At 30.6% G+C, this 12247-nt stretch overlaps 1 protein-coding gene across 2 annotated transcripts; it reads left to right on the top strand.

Annotated features, from left to right (window-relative positions):
* The first annotated feature begins 6294 nt into the window (after positions 1–6294).
* Positions 6295–11169, top strand: LOC123897253 (probable serine/threonine-protein kinase WNK3). Of its 2 annotated transcripts, XM_045947812.1 has the most exons (8): positions 6295–6610; positions 6775–6812; positions 6992–7219; positions 7326–7549; positions 7652–7809; positions 9471–9654; positions 9728–9865; positions 9962–11169. In XM_045947812.1, exons 1-8 carry the CDS (start codon positions 6530–6532, stop codon positions 10639–10641), a joined length of 1731 nt encoding a protein of 576 aa, XP_045803768.1. In that variant the 5' UTR covers positions 6295–6529; the 3' UTR covers positions 10642–11169. The 2 variants fall into 2 exon arrangements, with proteins under 2 accessions (XP_045803768.1, XP_045803769.1); XM_045947813.1 differs by lacking the exon at positions 6775–6812 and having other exon boundaries at positions 6329–6610.
* Positions 11170–12247: the final 1078 nt, after the last annotated feature.

Here is a 12247-nt window from a genome sequence, read left to right as displayed (position 1 = left end):
ACCAATTTGACAAGGATATATAATAATAAATAATAAAATAAAGCAAGGGACATCGTTGGAAAGACACAAGAGAAACATATAATTTGAAAAGCAATTTTAGCAAACGCGGAAGCTAAGAATTCTTGCTTCAACTAAACTCACGTCTAGATGATATAATGGATTCTACATAAAAATGCCAAACAACTTTCCAACAAGTCTAACTCACGTTTAAATACTACCAACGTGTTTTTGGATGTCTAAAAGCTCAACCAAACGAGATTTCAATGGATTTTAAAAGACATTTTTATGATTAAAAAGTCTTGTGGTATTCAATCAAGACTTTTATAAAAGTTAAACAAATCTTGTGGTATTCAATTAAGACAATTATGATTTTTTTTTAAGGCAACAAAATCTGTAGGTATTCAATTGAGATTTCTCATACTTTTTAAAATGTCTATTGGTATTCAAAAGTCTATAGATTTTGATGACTTTTTTATGGAATGGATTTTGATAGACTTTTTTGTTCAAATTACACGTAAAATACTTTTCCAACAATCTCACTCAAACCCTTGAGACTTTTCAGAATTTTCCAAGACTTTTCTCCAGCCGTTAGGACTACCATCATCAGGTTCTTTCTTACAACTTTGATCAATTTTTTCATACGGATCTGTCTGAAATTTGTTCATGCTAGAATTTTTTCATATGATGATTGATTGTGTTTTTTTGATCAATTTGATATGATGATTTTTTCATACGATGCTAGAACTTTGATTGATTGTGTCTATTATTATACTTTGATTGTGTTTATAAGGGATTGGAAAAAAAACACTATATGAAAAAATATGCCAGCATTGTTACGGTTCTAGAGACAACTTTTCAATTTTTTCATTGATTGATTATGTTTATGCACTTTTATGTTACGGTTCTTTTTTTTTTTATATATATATTATTGTTATTATTTTGATTAAAAAAAACACAATTTTTACGGTTCATTGTTTTTATTTTATATATTATTGTTATTATTTTGATTCAAAAAATCACTATTATTACTTGTCCTTTCATTACAATGTTATTTATTAGGTTTGATTTTTCTATTGAATTATATATTATATCGGTGTATAGTTGTTATTACACTTTCGACAATTAGAAAATCAACTATCAAATAATTAGTTTATTATATGTATATATATTAGCGATCAAATGGGAGACTTGCAAGAAAATAATAGAGGAAAAAGTAAAGACAAAGATTATGTAACTTGGACAATGGAGGAAACCAATGAGTTGTTACATCTCTTGGTGGATGCTATGAATAGGGGGATGCGTGATGCTAATGGATCACTTAGCAAACAAACTGTAGAACGGTTAATACTTCCTGAACTAAATGCTAAGACTAGGTTCCCTAAAACTTATAGTCACTATTTGAGTCGGATGAAGTGGTTTAAGAACCAATATAACATGATGTCAACACATAATATAATTGTGTTTATTATATGTGATCATTATCTAATTATAACAAAATTGTAAATATAATTGTGTTTATTATAATAATATCGATAATAATTGATATATATATATATATATATATATATATATATATATATATATATATATATATATATATATATATATATATATATATATATATATATATATATATATATATATATATTAGCTGCATTGGAGCTATTGATGGTACACACATTCCGGCAATGGTAAGAGGACGAGATGTAAGCAGTTATCGTGATCGTAATGGAAATATATCACAAAATGTATTAGCTGCATGCAACTTTGATTTGGAATTCATGTACGTTCTTAGCGGATGGGAGGGTTCAACACATGATTCCAAGCTATTAAATGATGTTTTGACAAGGAGGAATGGACTTAAAGTACCCCAAGGTAAGTCGTCAATTTTTAAACTGTGTTTTATCTATTTTCAGTTTCATACTAATTTTATATGCATCTCTTATGTAATTAGGTAAGTATTTTTTGGTGGATTGTGGATTTCCAAATCGACGCAAATTTTTAGCCCCATATCGAGGTGTACGATATCATCTACAAGATTTTGCAGGTCATGGTAATGACCCTGAAAATGAAAAGGAATTATTCAATCTTCGACATGCATCCTTAAGGAATGTGATTGAGAGAATATTTGGTGTTTTTAAATCGCGGTTCACAATTTTTAAGTCCGCGCCTCCATTTCCATTTAAGGCACAAGCGGAGCTTGTGTTGGCATGCGCAACACTTCATAATTTTCTTCGTAAAGAATGTCGTTCAGATGAATTTCCAGTCGAACCTACGGATGAGTCTTCATCCTCATCTTCAGTGTTACCAAATCATGAAGACAATAATTATGAACCCATTGTTCAAACACAAGAGCAGGAACGAGAAGATGCAAATTTATGGAGGACTAGTATAGGTTCAGATATGTGGAGAAATGCTACTTAGAAAATCATGGATTTATAATCACTTTGTTACTATTTTTTTAGGCAATAATGAATATTGCTATAAAAAATTTCGTTTTTATTTGCTTTATTCAAACTTTAGAATTTATTTATGTAATAAATAAAAAGTTAGAATTATATGCACCAAAAAAAAAGTTATCATCCTTTTTATTCACTTTTGTAATTTTTTTGCTTAAAATTCAATGAATTCTTCAAAATCTTAAAAAATTCAATTAGTTATTCGAAATCATAAAAATCTATAAAGTAGTTTGAAATCTGAAAAGTCTGTATTGTAAATCCATCAAAATCCTGTTTAAGAATCTTGATTGTACAAAGTCATTTAAAAAAAGTCATTTACAATCCCACAAAATCAATAAAATCTCACGAAATCTTTAAAATCTTCAGGATTTTGTTTTGCCAAAAAAGTCTTTTAAAATCCCAATCCAATACACCCCCTTAGTATGCTTGAAGTTACTTGATAGAAATCATAGTTGTGTTCTTCATCTCTAATATTTAGGTGTTTGAAATAAAATAATATTTGAATGATTATTTTTTGTACTCTTAATGTGTTTTTCAAATTAATCGGTTGTGTTTTCCTAATTATTTGCTAATCAACTCTGAATAATGCCTCCCGTGCAAAGCACAGACTTTATCCTCTTCCGTCCATCATGTACATTTGTTTGGATCCGGATTTACTACAGTAATAAAATCACACAGTTTCACGCAGTTTCAATCTCAGTCATTGCTTCTTGATCGAACGGATCTGATCAAATTAACTATAAAATCCATCAAAATAATCATAACCATACATAACAGATCGGACGGTCCACAATCAAAACTGCGTGAAAACTTTGTGGAATATTACAGCAGGAAATCTGCTTCCCATTTGTTTCTCCAATCCCACCTGTTGCTAACTCCCAAAAACCTTAATGTCACACTTATAAAGTTTTGATAAAATTATATAATTACCGTTGTTAAGAATATAGAATATAGATTTTAGGCAAAATTATACTAGAGGTCCTTTATCTTATTTATTTGTAACAGATTGATCCTTTATCTTTTTTTTGTCCCAAATTGGTCCTTTATTTTTAAAATTATGCACATATTGATCATTTTTTAATAAAAATATGATGATGTGTCTAGCCACGTAGGATAATGTTATTTCTTCAATAATTTTTTTAATGAAAATTTAAAAATTCCAGAAATCATATGAAGATTCATCATTGTTCATCATCTTCTTCATCATAATCATCCTCTTTTTCATTACACTTTAACAAAAACACCAAAATACACCTCAAAATTGTATAAATCTATGTGTTATGTTTACCTCAAATTTTTTTTAAACTCCAAAATCAAAATTCCCAATTCTTATTAAATCATAATTTACCAAATCAGATCTGTGTTATATTTATCTCATGTTTCTTTTTCCCTCACCAACTGTTCCACGAGCAAAACAGTTGTGTTCTTTAAAGTTCTGTTCTTCATTTTTTTTCTTGATTTCTTTAAAGCTCTTTTCCACAATTTCTTTAAAGTTTTGTTCTTCATTTTTTTCTTGATTTAATTTTAAGGGCGGTTCTTTAAAATTGGTGGTAAATAAAAATCCAAGCTTTGTGAGATTTGATAGGAATAAAGCAACATCGTAGTAGAAAACACGGTGAGAATTGGAAGTGTTAAAACCCAGAACATATTTTGGGTTGATTTCAATTTTAAGATTTTTTGGGTCGATGAAAACTCATATTTATCATCTCATATTTTTTATTTGGTAATTTAGGGTTTAATAAGAATTGGGGAATTTGATTTTGGAGTTTAAAAAAAAATTGAGGTAAACAAAACACATAAATTTATATAATTTTGAGGCGTACTTGGGTGTTTTTGTTAAAGTGTAATGAAAAAGAGGATGAATATGATGAAGAAGATGATGAACAATGATGAATCTTCATATGATTTCTGGAATTTTTAAATTTTCATTAAAAAAATTATTGAAGAAATAACATTATCCTACGTGGCTAGACACATCATCATATTTTTATTAAAAAATGAAAAAAAGGATTAATATGTGCATAATCATAAAGATAAAGGACCAATTTGGGACAAAAAAAAGATAAATGACTAATCTGTTACAAATAAATAAAGATAAATGATCTCTAGTGTAATTTTGCCTAGATTTTATTTAATTAACTCTAGGTTGTTAAGTTGGTTAGAAGATTATAAAGTTAGTTAGGGAGTTAGTTACTCAAAATAGGTTCCATAAATAAGTTATTCCATTGTACATTTTAATCATTCATTTATCAATCTATATTCAAATATGAATTTTTATGAGTACTATCCGCGTGAATACTCTTATGCTCTCTATCTTGCTTGTGAGTATGATCTTCATCCCTATGATTCCATGATTCTCAACATGGTATCAGAGCGATACCCAAGGAATGAAGATGAAGATTGTGCTTCTGCTTGCGATTTTGAATATTGTGAAGAAGATGAATCTAATGATGTTGAAATTCTTAGCAATTTTCCTAAAGATTTGGAATCATCAACTTCGTCAAATTCACTTGTTTTTGGCAGCTTCGCAAGTCTAATCATTCCAGTTTCTAATCCTTCTATTGCATCAGATTTTGATGGTTTCTCCATCAAGATTGAGGGAGATTACTTGTTTTCTTGGTGATTCTTGCTGCAGCGATGTCAATTTTACGATCACCGCTTCGGAAGAACACAAGCAATCGAAGAATTTTGAAACTGAATTTGTACTTTCTGAAGTCGTTTTGAAATTGCAGAATCAATCCAGTGTTCAAGCATTTTCTTCTCCGATCAAGGTCAAGCGCAAACACGACAACAACGTCCGATTCTCACAAGATCAAGATTAAAACAACAAGAAAGGTGAGATGCTTTCTGCTTTTCTACTATGTTTGTCGGAGACCATCACTTTCTTTTCTCCCCGTGATGGGTTATGCATCACTATTTTTGATCCTGGTGGAACTATGACAAAGATTTATAGTTTTTCTACTATGCTTCCTATTCTGTCATTTTTCGATTCGGTTTCAATCGTTTCCTTCGATCCCGGTGGAATTTTCCTATGTCAGTGTTTTACAATACTTTCCTATTGCAATATCGAAGTCAGTTAATGTTATGCATAATTGTTGAAGTTGCAATCACTATTGTCCTTGTCATTTTCTGTTTGGTCTTTTTTTTTTTTTCAAACTCATAGTAAGAATTCTCTTGCTACAAGTTTGAGGGAGACTACTACAATATAGAAGTCAGTTCTGCACAATTGTTCAGTTTTGGTTCTGCAACATATTCAAGCTTGTTTAAAGTTTGGATCATAAGTATGGATTATGGAAAAGATTTTGCTCTTATTTAAAGGTTCTTTGTATCTTTTAATGACAGTGTTTAGGCCAATTATGTATTTTATTTACTAATTACTCGTCATATATATATATATATATATATATATATATATATATATATATATATATATTTGCAATCCTTTCATCTTCTCTTATGGTCCAAATCATAGATATTATTATTTATAAATTTAGGTGTAATTTTTAACACGTTTTTGTTTTCATAAAATCGAATCACACAAACGGGCACATAACGTGTCCGTCTCTAGTTAATTGTCACTTTTGTAACTTGAAATTAACCACAAATACATTTTGTAGTTAAATGTTGGTAGCAAATCTGATATTTTCTTGTAGTGTACCAAAAATTTTATAACATTCGCTACTTAAATAGATAAAAATATTAAAAAATAAAATAAAAAATACGTAGGACGCGCGAATAGTTGGCATGACAAATGAAATTTTAAAAAAATTGGGACAAAATTAGACCCGATCCAAGCCAACTATCCTATCAACATCTCAAAAATATATTTGACTAGGCATAATAAAAAAACAACAACAACACGTGACGTGTGTAATTACCTCTCGTGGCACAAACACTTCACCTTAGTTAGAAGAAACAAAGCGACGAAAAAGGTAAGAGTTAGTTCAGGTTCAGCCACAGCAACGGAAAATATTTCACCCACCGAACCAAACCAAACCATAATCATTCATCAAACAACACAACCTTTGCTTTGGTCTCATACACTTCGTTCTACCTTAGGGTTTTCACCAATGCCGCTTGATTCCTCTGAACAAGATGATGACCCCGAAATTGAGTTCTCCGAAATTGATCCTACCGGGAGATATGGTCGGGTGTGTGTTCTAAATATCTTATCTAGTATCTCTCAGTTCCGATCCTTCATTCATGCATTCTCCTCTTATTCAATTATCTATTGTGAAATATTTGATTGATCTGATCCAACACTAACAATAGCTCTTGTTTTTTTTTTTTTTTTTTTTTTTGATTGATTGTTCAGTACAAGGAAGTTTTAGGGAAGGGGGCTTTTAAGAAAGTGTATCCTTCTTCTTTTTTTTTTTTTTTTTTTTTTTTTGTGAATTTATATTTATTATGTTTAATTGATAAATGTTAATATGTATGTATTGAATGAATGAAGGGAATTGTTTGGGATGAAATGAAATGAAACTTTTTTGTGTATGATTTGTTTTTTCCTTTATAGTAACCTGGAAATGCAGATATCGAGCTTTTGATGAGTTGGAAGGAATTGAAGTGGCATGGAATCAGGTTAAGGTGTCCGATCTATTGCGTAATTCTGAAGATTTGGAGCGACTTTATTCTGAAGTTCATTTGCTCAAGACTTTGAAGCATAAGAATATTATTAAATTTTATAGTTCATGGGTTGACACAAAGAATGAGAATATTAACTTTATAACTGAGATTTTCACATCTGGAACATTGCGCCAGTGAGTGTCTTTTGGCTCGTTGTTATGTTGGTGTATCTATTTATTTTGTGGTTTCTTTTCCATTTTGGTGACCTCTTGTGTTTTAAGTTTGGCTTTTTTAATTTAGATATCGGAAGAAACATAAGCATGTTGATTTGAGAGCTTTGAAGAAATGGTCTAGGCAGATTTTGGAGGGTCTTTCATATCTTCATAGTCATAATCCACCAGTTATTCATCGAGACCTTAAGTGTGACAATATTTTTGTCAATGGGAATCAAGGGGAGGTGAAAATTGGCGATTTAGGATTGGCAGCCATTCTTCAACAGGCCAATTCAGCTCACAGTGTTATAGGTAACATTTTTCTGTGAAATCATTACATGGATTATCCTTTTCTTATGTGTATTTCTGTTAAAATATTGTTATTGAAAGCATCTGTGATTCTGTTACGCCCAGGTACTCCGGAGTTTATGGCCCCGGAACTTTATGAAGAGGAGTACAATGAGCTTGTTGACATTTATGCTTTTGGCATGTGCTTGCTAGAATTGGTAACTGTTGAGTACCCATATGTTGAATGTGCCAATGCCGCTCAAATATACAAGAAAGTGACATCTGTAAGTGTATTTTTTTCTTCTAAATGTCGTGACAATTTTACTTGTGCTGTGATAGAACGCTGGTTTTAGAATTATGTACTCCAATCTCAATGGTGATTAATATAGCATTCAATCTCAATTGTGATTATGTAAATTTCCAGAGACTGAGGTTTTCTGGAACCCTTTGGAATTTGGATAGTACATCAACTTAGGCATCAACTTGATAAAACAACTTCTGCTGTACAACTGTATCTAAGATGTAACATTGGAACATGTGCTTCATTTAAATCTTTTTGAACTATTAAATGATACTCCCTCCGGTCCTATATATAAGGAACACATTGAGAAAAACACACATACCAAGAAAACTTATTTTTTTTTATTAAAAATTCTAAAATGTTATGTGTTATTCCAAAATTAACCTTAGGAATGTGTTTGTGTAATTAATGCATAACATTGGAATAAGTTGTATTTTATACAATTTAATAAGGGTATACAAGAGATTATCTATTTAATAAAGAATAAATTTAAAGAGTGTTTCTTATAAAAAAGACCAAATTTTTTTTCTAAAGTGTTCCTTATATATAGGACCGGAGGGAGTACTATCTATCACAGATTACAGTTCCATTTTGTCCTATTGCTTGTTTTACGAGTCAGCTAGTTAGGTATTGAGTTATGGATCAATAAAAAGTATTGGACACTTCACGAACCTGGGCAGATGTTAAATATTATTGGAATTTCATATGATTGGGGTGTTTTGTATAGAAAAAACTGGTGAATTAGCAGAGACCGAAGTTAAGATAACAAAATAAAAATCCTAGAACGTCTGAATTGAATTTTTTTTCTTTCTTCTTCTCTACTTGCTGCATATGTTCATAATTAGCTTCTAGGACATAATGGTTTTATCTTACTTATAAGAATCATCTTAATTCTCAGCATTTCTTTTGCATTAAATTGCTTGAGATGTGATTAGTGTTGTTAGGCGGATTTCCAAAAAAGCTAGATTACGACCTTTTAGGATTGCAAAGATTGCAGAAAAGATGTCCTTGGGGGAGTTTTTTAACAAAAAACATTGAAAAATACGATTTGCTTTACTGTTTTCCTGGTAGGTTGTGCTGCAATCAAGTAACTGTTTAGAAATCCTTGTTCAAGTGATATTTCATGGTGTTTCTTGGTCTGTTTTTGTTTTCTCAAATAAGGTTTCGATTTTCATTTTCTGTTTTAACCAATAATTATTCAATATATTATTTTAACTTTTATTGTTTTTGGTTTGCAATATTTTGTTCAAATATTTGTAAATAGGAAACAAGTTGAAAACAAGAAGTAATTTAAGTAATAATTTATGAAAATAGAAATGAAGATGAAAACAATTTGTAGAATCAAATAGATCTCTGTTGTCATCTATCATTTTTTTTTTTGTTTACAATGAGCTGGGAATCGAACCCAGGACCTATAACATACTACCCAAACCCCTCACCACTACACCAAACCTAGTGGCTTTGTCGTCTATCATTTGTGATTATGTTATGTAGTTATTAGTGAAATCAGAAAAGAAAATATTTGTGATTATTTAGTTATCAGTGAAATCAGAAAGGAAAATGAAAACAATTTCTATAACAAAATAAGTCTCCATTGTCTTCTATCATTGTCATGATTATAATTATTGTTACTTTTTCTGATAGGGAATAAAACCAGCATCGTTGGCAAAAGTAAATGATCCTGAAGTTAAAGCATTTATAGAAAAGTGTACTGCTCATGTATCGGAACGGTTGCCTGCAAAGGCTCTCTTGATGGATCCCTTCCTTCAGTCAAATTGGGATGGTGAAAGCGTTGGTCTATCTTCAAGATCTAGAAACCAACATTCAGGTAAATATTCTTTACATATAAAGTCTCAAATAAAAAATCTAATTTTGGTTACCATCCAATGCATCAAATGCAGGAGATAACTTTGATAATCAATCCATTGAAAAAAGTGCCAAAGATAATTTTGTTGAGACAAGTAGGGAATTTACAGTGGAAGGCCAGAGGAGAGATGTTAATACAATATTTTTAAAACTTAGAATCGCAGATTCCTCAGGTATTATCTAAGTTTTTTTTTTTTTTTTTTTTTTTTTTTTAAGAAAAGAGAGCATTTATTTTCTTTTTGGTGTTTCTAATGTTCATTTGTTTGTAGGGCATATTCGAAATATCCACTTTCCTTTCGATATTGGAGCAGATACTTCATTCTCTGTTGCTAGTGAAATGGTTGAGGAATTGGAGCTTACTGATCAAGATGTTTCGACTATTGCTATGACTATTGACTCAGAAATTAGATACCACATTCCCAGTTGGAGTCCAAGTGAAACTCCTGACAATAATTATTATTATCAAGCTTCAGGCCAAACCCCTGAAACTATGCTTGTGGCATCTCCTATGGGAAATGAATCTCCTGGCAGTCTTGCTTTAGAGATATTACCTTCAGGTCGTAAGTACTGGTCAGACTCACCCAAGACTTTTGGTGCAAACTCTCCATCTCTGCTGCACGGTGCTTCAAACTTGTCTTATGAAGTGGAATGTGATGGAACCGCTGATTCCCCTTTCAATAAAAGTATTACATCAGACTATCTGGAAGCAACTGGTGGAAAGTTCTCTCAAGAAAAAATGTCTGTTAGTTTAACAGATTTTGAAACAGAAGACATTAATAAAATAGCAACCAAGTTGGAGACTATGTTGGTTATGCAACGAGAGGAGTTAGATGAATTGAAGAGGAAGCACAAATTAGCTGTCTCGGATTTTTTGAATGAATTTTCTTCAGAAGTTTCTCTACAAGTTCTAAACATCTGCAACATGCAGATGCCTGACAGTGAAATGTAGGGTCAAGGGTGAACTTTCCCTTTCCTTTTTTTATATGGACGATTTGTGAGATTCGTTCCGGTTCAACGATTTGTTTAGAAAGTCCATTTAGGAAGAGTGAAATTCTAAAGTTGATATCTTTTTTGCATCTTTCTTCGAACAAACTGCATACTATTGATATTTTGGTTCATGATTGCTTGAGAGGGATCTGTTTGAATGGAATTGCTCTTTGTATGATGTTAGGAAGAAATGTTGACTTGTAACTTTGGATCACTTTTGCATGAAGATTTCGGTGGTTGAGGGAAGGCTAAATGTCCTCTTCATGTTTGAGACTCAATGCTATTGGGCTTAAAAGATAGGTCGTGGTAAGATTGATTATTTTAATTTCATTTCCCAATAACAGTTGTACATAGTTTGGTACACGTTATAAAACTATAGAAAGTGTATACTTGTACATATTACTGGTTTTCGTTTAAGTTTACGGGGAGGTTGTCGCAACTTAGACTTCCCCGCCGGTACTTGGGAAAAATTGATTGGTTTATTTATTTATCATTATGTCAAAATGTTCTCATAATTTCGTGGCATCATAGACTTAATTAGGTGGAAATTTGTGAACATAATTTTTAATTATTTTATTTTTAATTTTATAAGACTAATTACAATCTTAGTTTGATCAAAATATTTGAAATGTGCATGTCAAGATCAAGTTTATTATAACCATGTTATTATAGGATTATAACATACGATTTTTTGAATGAAAATATAGTTTATAAGATTATACTAAATAAAAAGATCAAATTTGTTGATTGTTAATGAGTTTATTGAAGTTATAATCCGAAAAATTTCTCATAAAAATGAGGGCGGTGACTGTGGTTTAAGTATTCAGATTCAGTTGCTCTAAATGTTTAACTGTGGTTTAAGTTAAAAATATCGTAGTTTGTAGAGCTTAGTTTAATTGACAATGTTGATATTATTGGGTTGAATTATTTTGTGTATAAAAAAGTTAAATTGGCTCCTCATGTAGAGTAAGAGGCGTAAAATCGGAAATCTTTAATCTGACTATAGGATAAAACTATCTAAGTATTGAACTATTGTGTCCATAGATGGAGTCACATGCTGAACATGGGTAGAAACAAGGTTGTTAAAATGTCATTTTAATTGGTAAACTTCATCAAATTTAAGTTTTTAGGTGTGAATTTCGTGTTAGGTTGGAGTTGGAGCTAAAATTGTTTTGAGTGAAATCACAAGAAATATTGCTTAAACTCGTACATTTTCATCTGTTTAAATAATCTTTTACTTTCAAATCTCAATTTCACATTTGGAAAAGAGTATTGAGCTATTTAATAGGACACTTTTAATAACAATATATATATATATATTGACTTATTTTAATAACAATATATGTTAATAGTCAAAGATGTAACAATTTTTCACATAATGGTTAGAGATAACAATTTCAAAAGTTTTAGTAAAAAAAATGTAAAAGTCAAAGATGTAACAATTTTTGGCGCTAGTTTTTCTTCACAAAAAATAAAGAGGATAACAAGTTTTTATACTGTCAGTTGTGTCTCTTATTTTTATTCATGTATTCAAATAGAAGAAAGGAAGGAAAAGAATAAAATACAAT

Source organism: Trifolium pratense, linkage group LG7, assembly GCF_020283565.1.
Source record: "Trifolium pratense cultivar HEN17-A07 linkage group LG7, ARS_RC_1.1, whole genome shotgun sequence".
Taxonomy (NCBI): Eukaryota; Viridiplantae; Streptophyta; class Magnoliopsida; order Fabales; family Fabaceae; genus Trifolium; species Trifolium pratense.
This window is presented reverse-complemented; position numbering and strand designations above follow the sequence as displayed.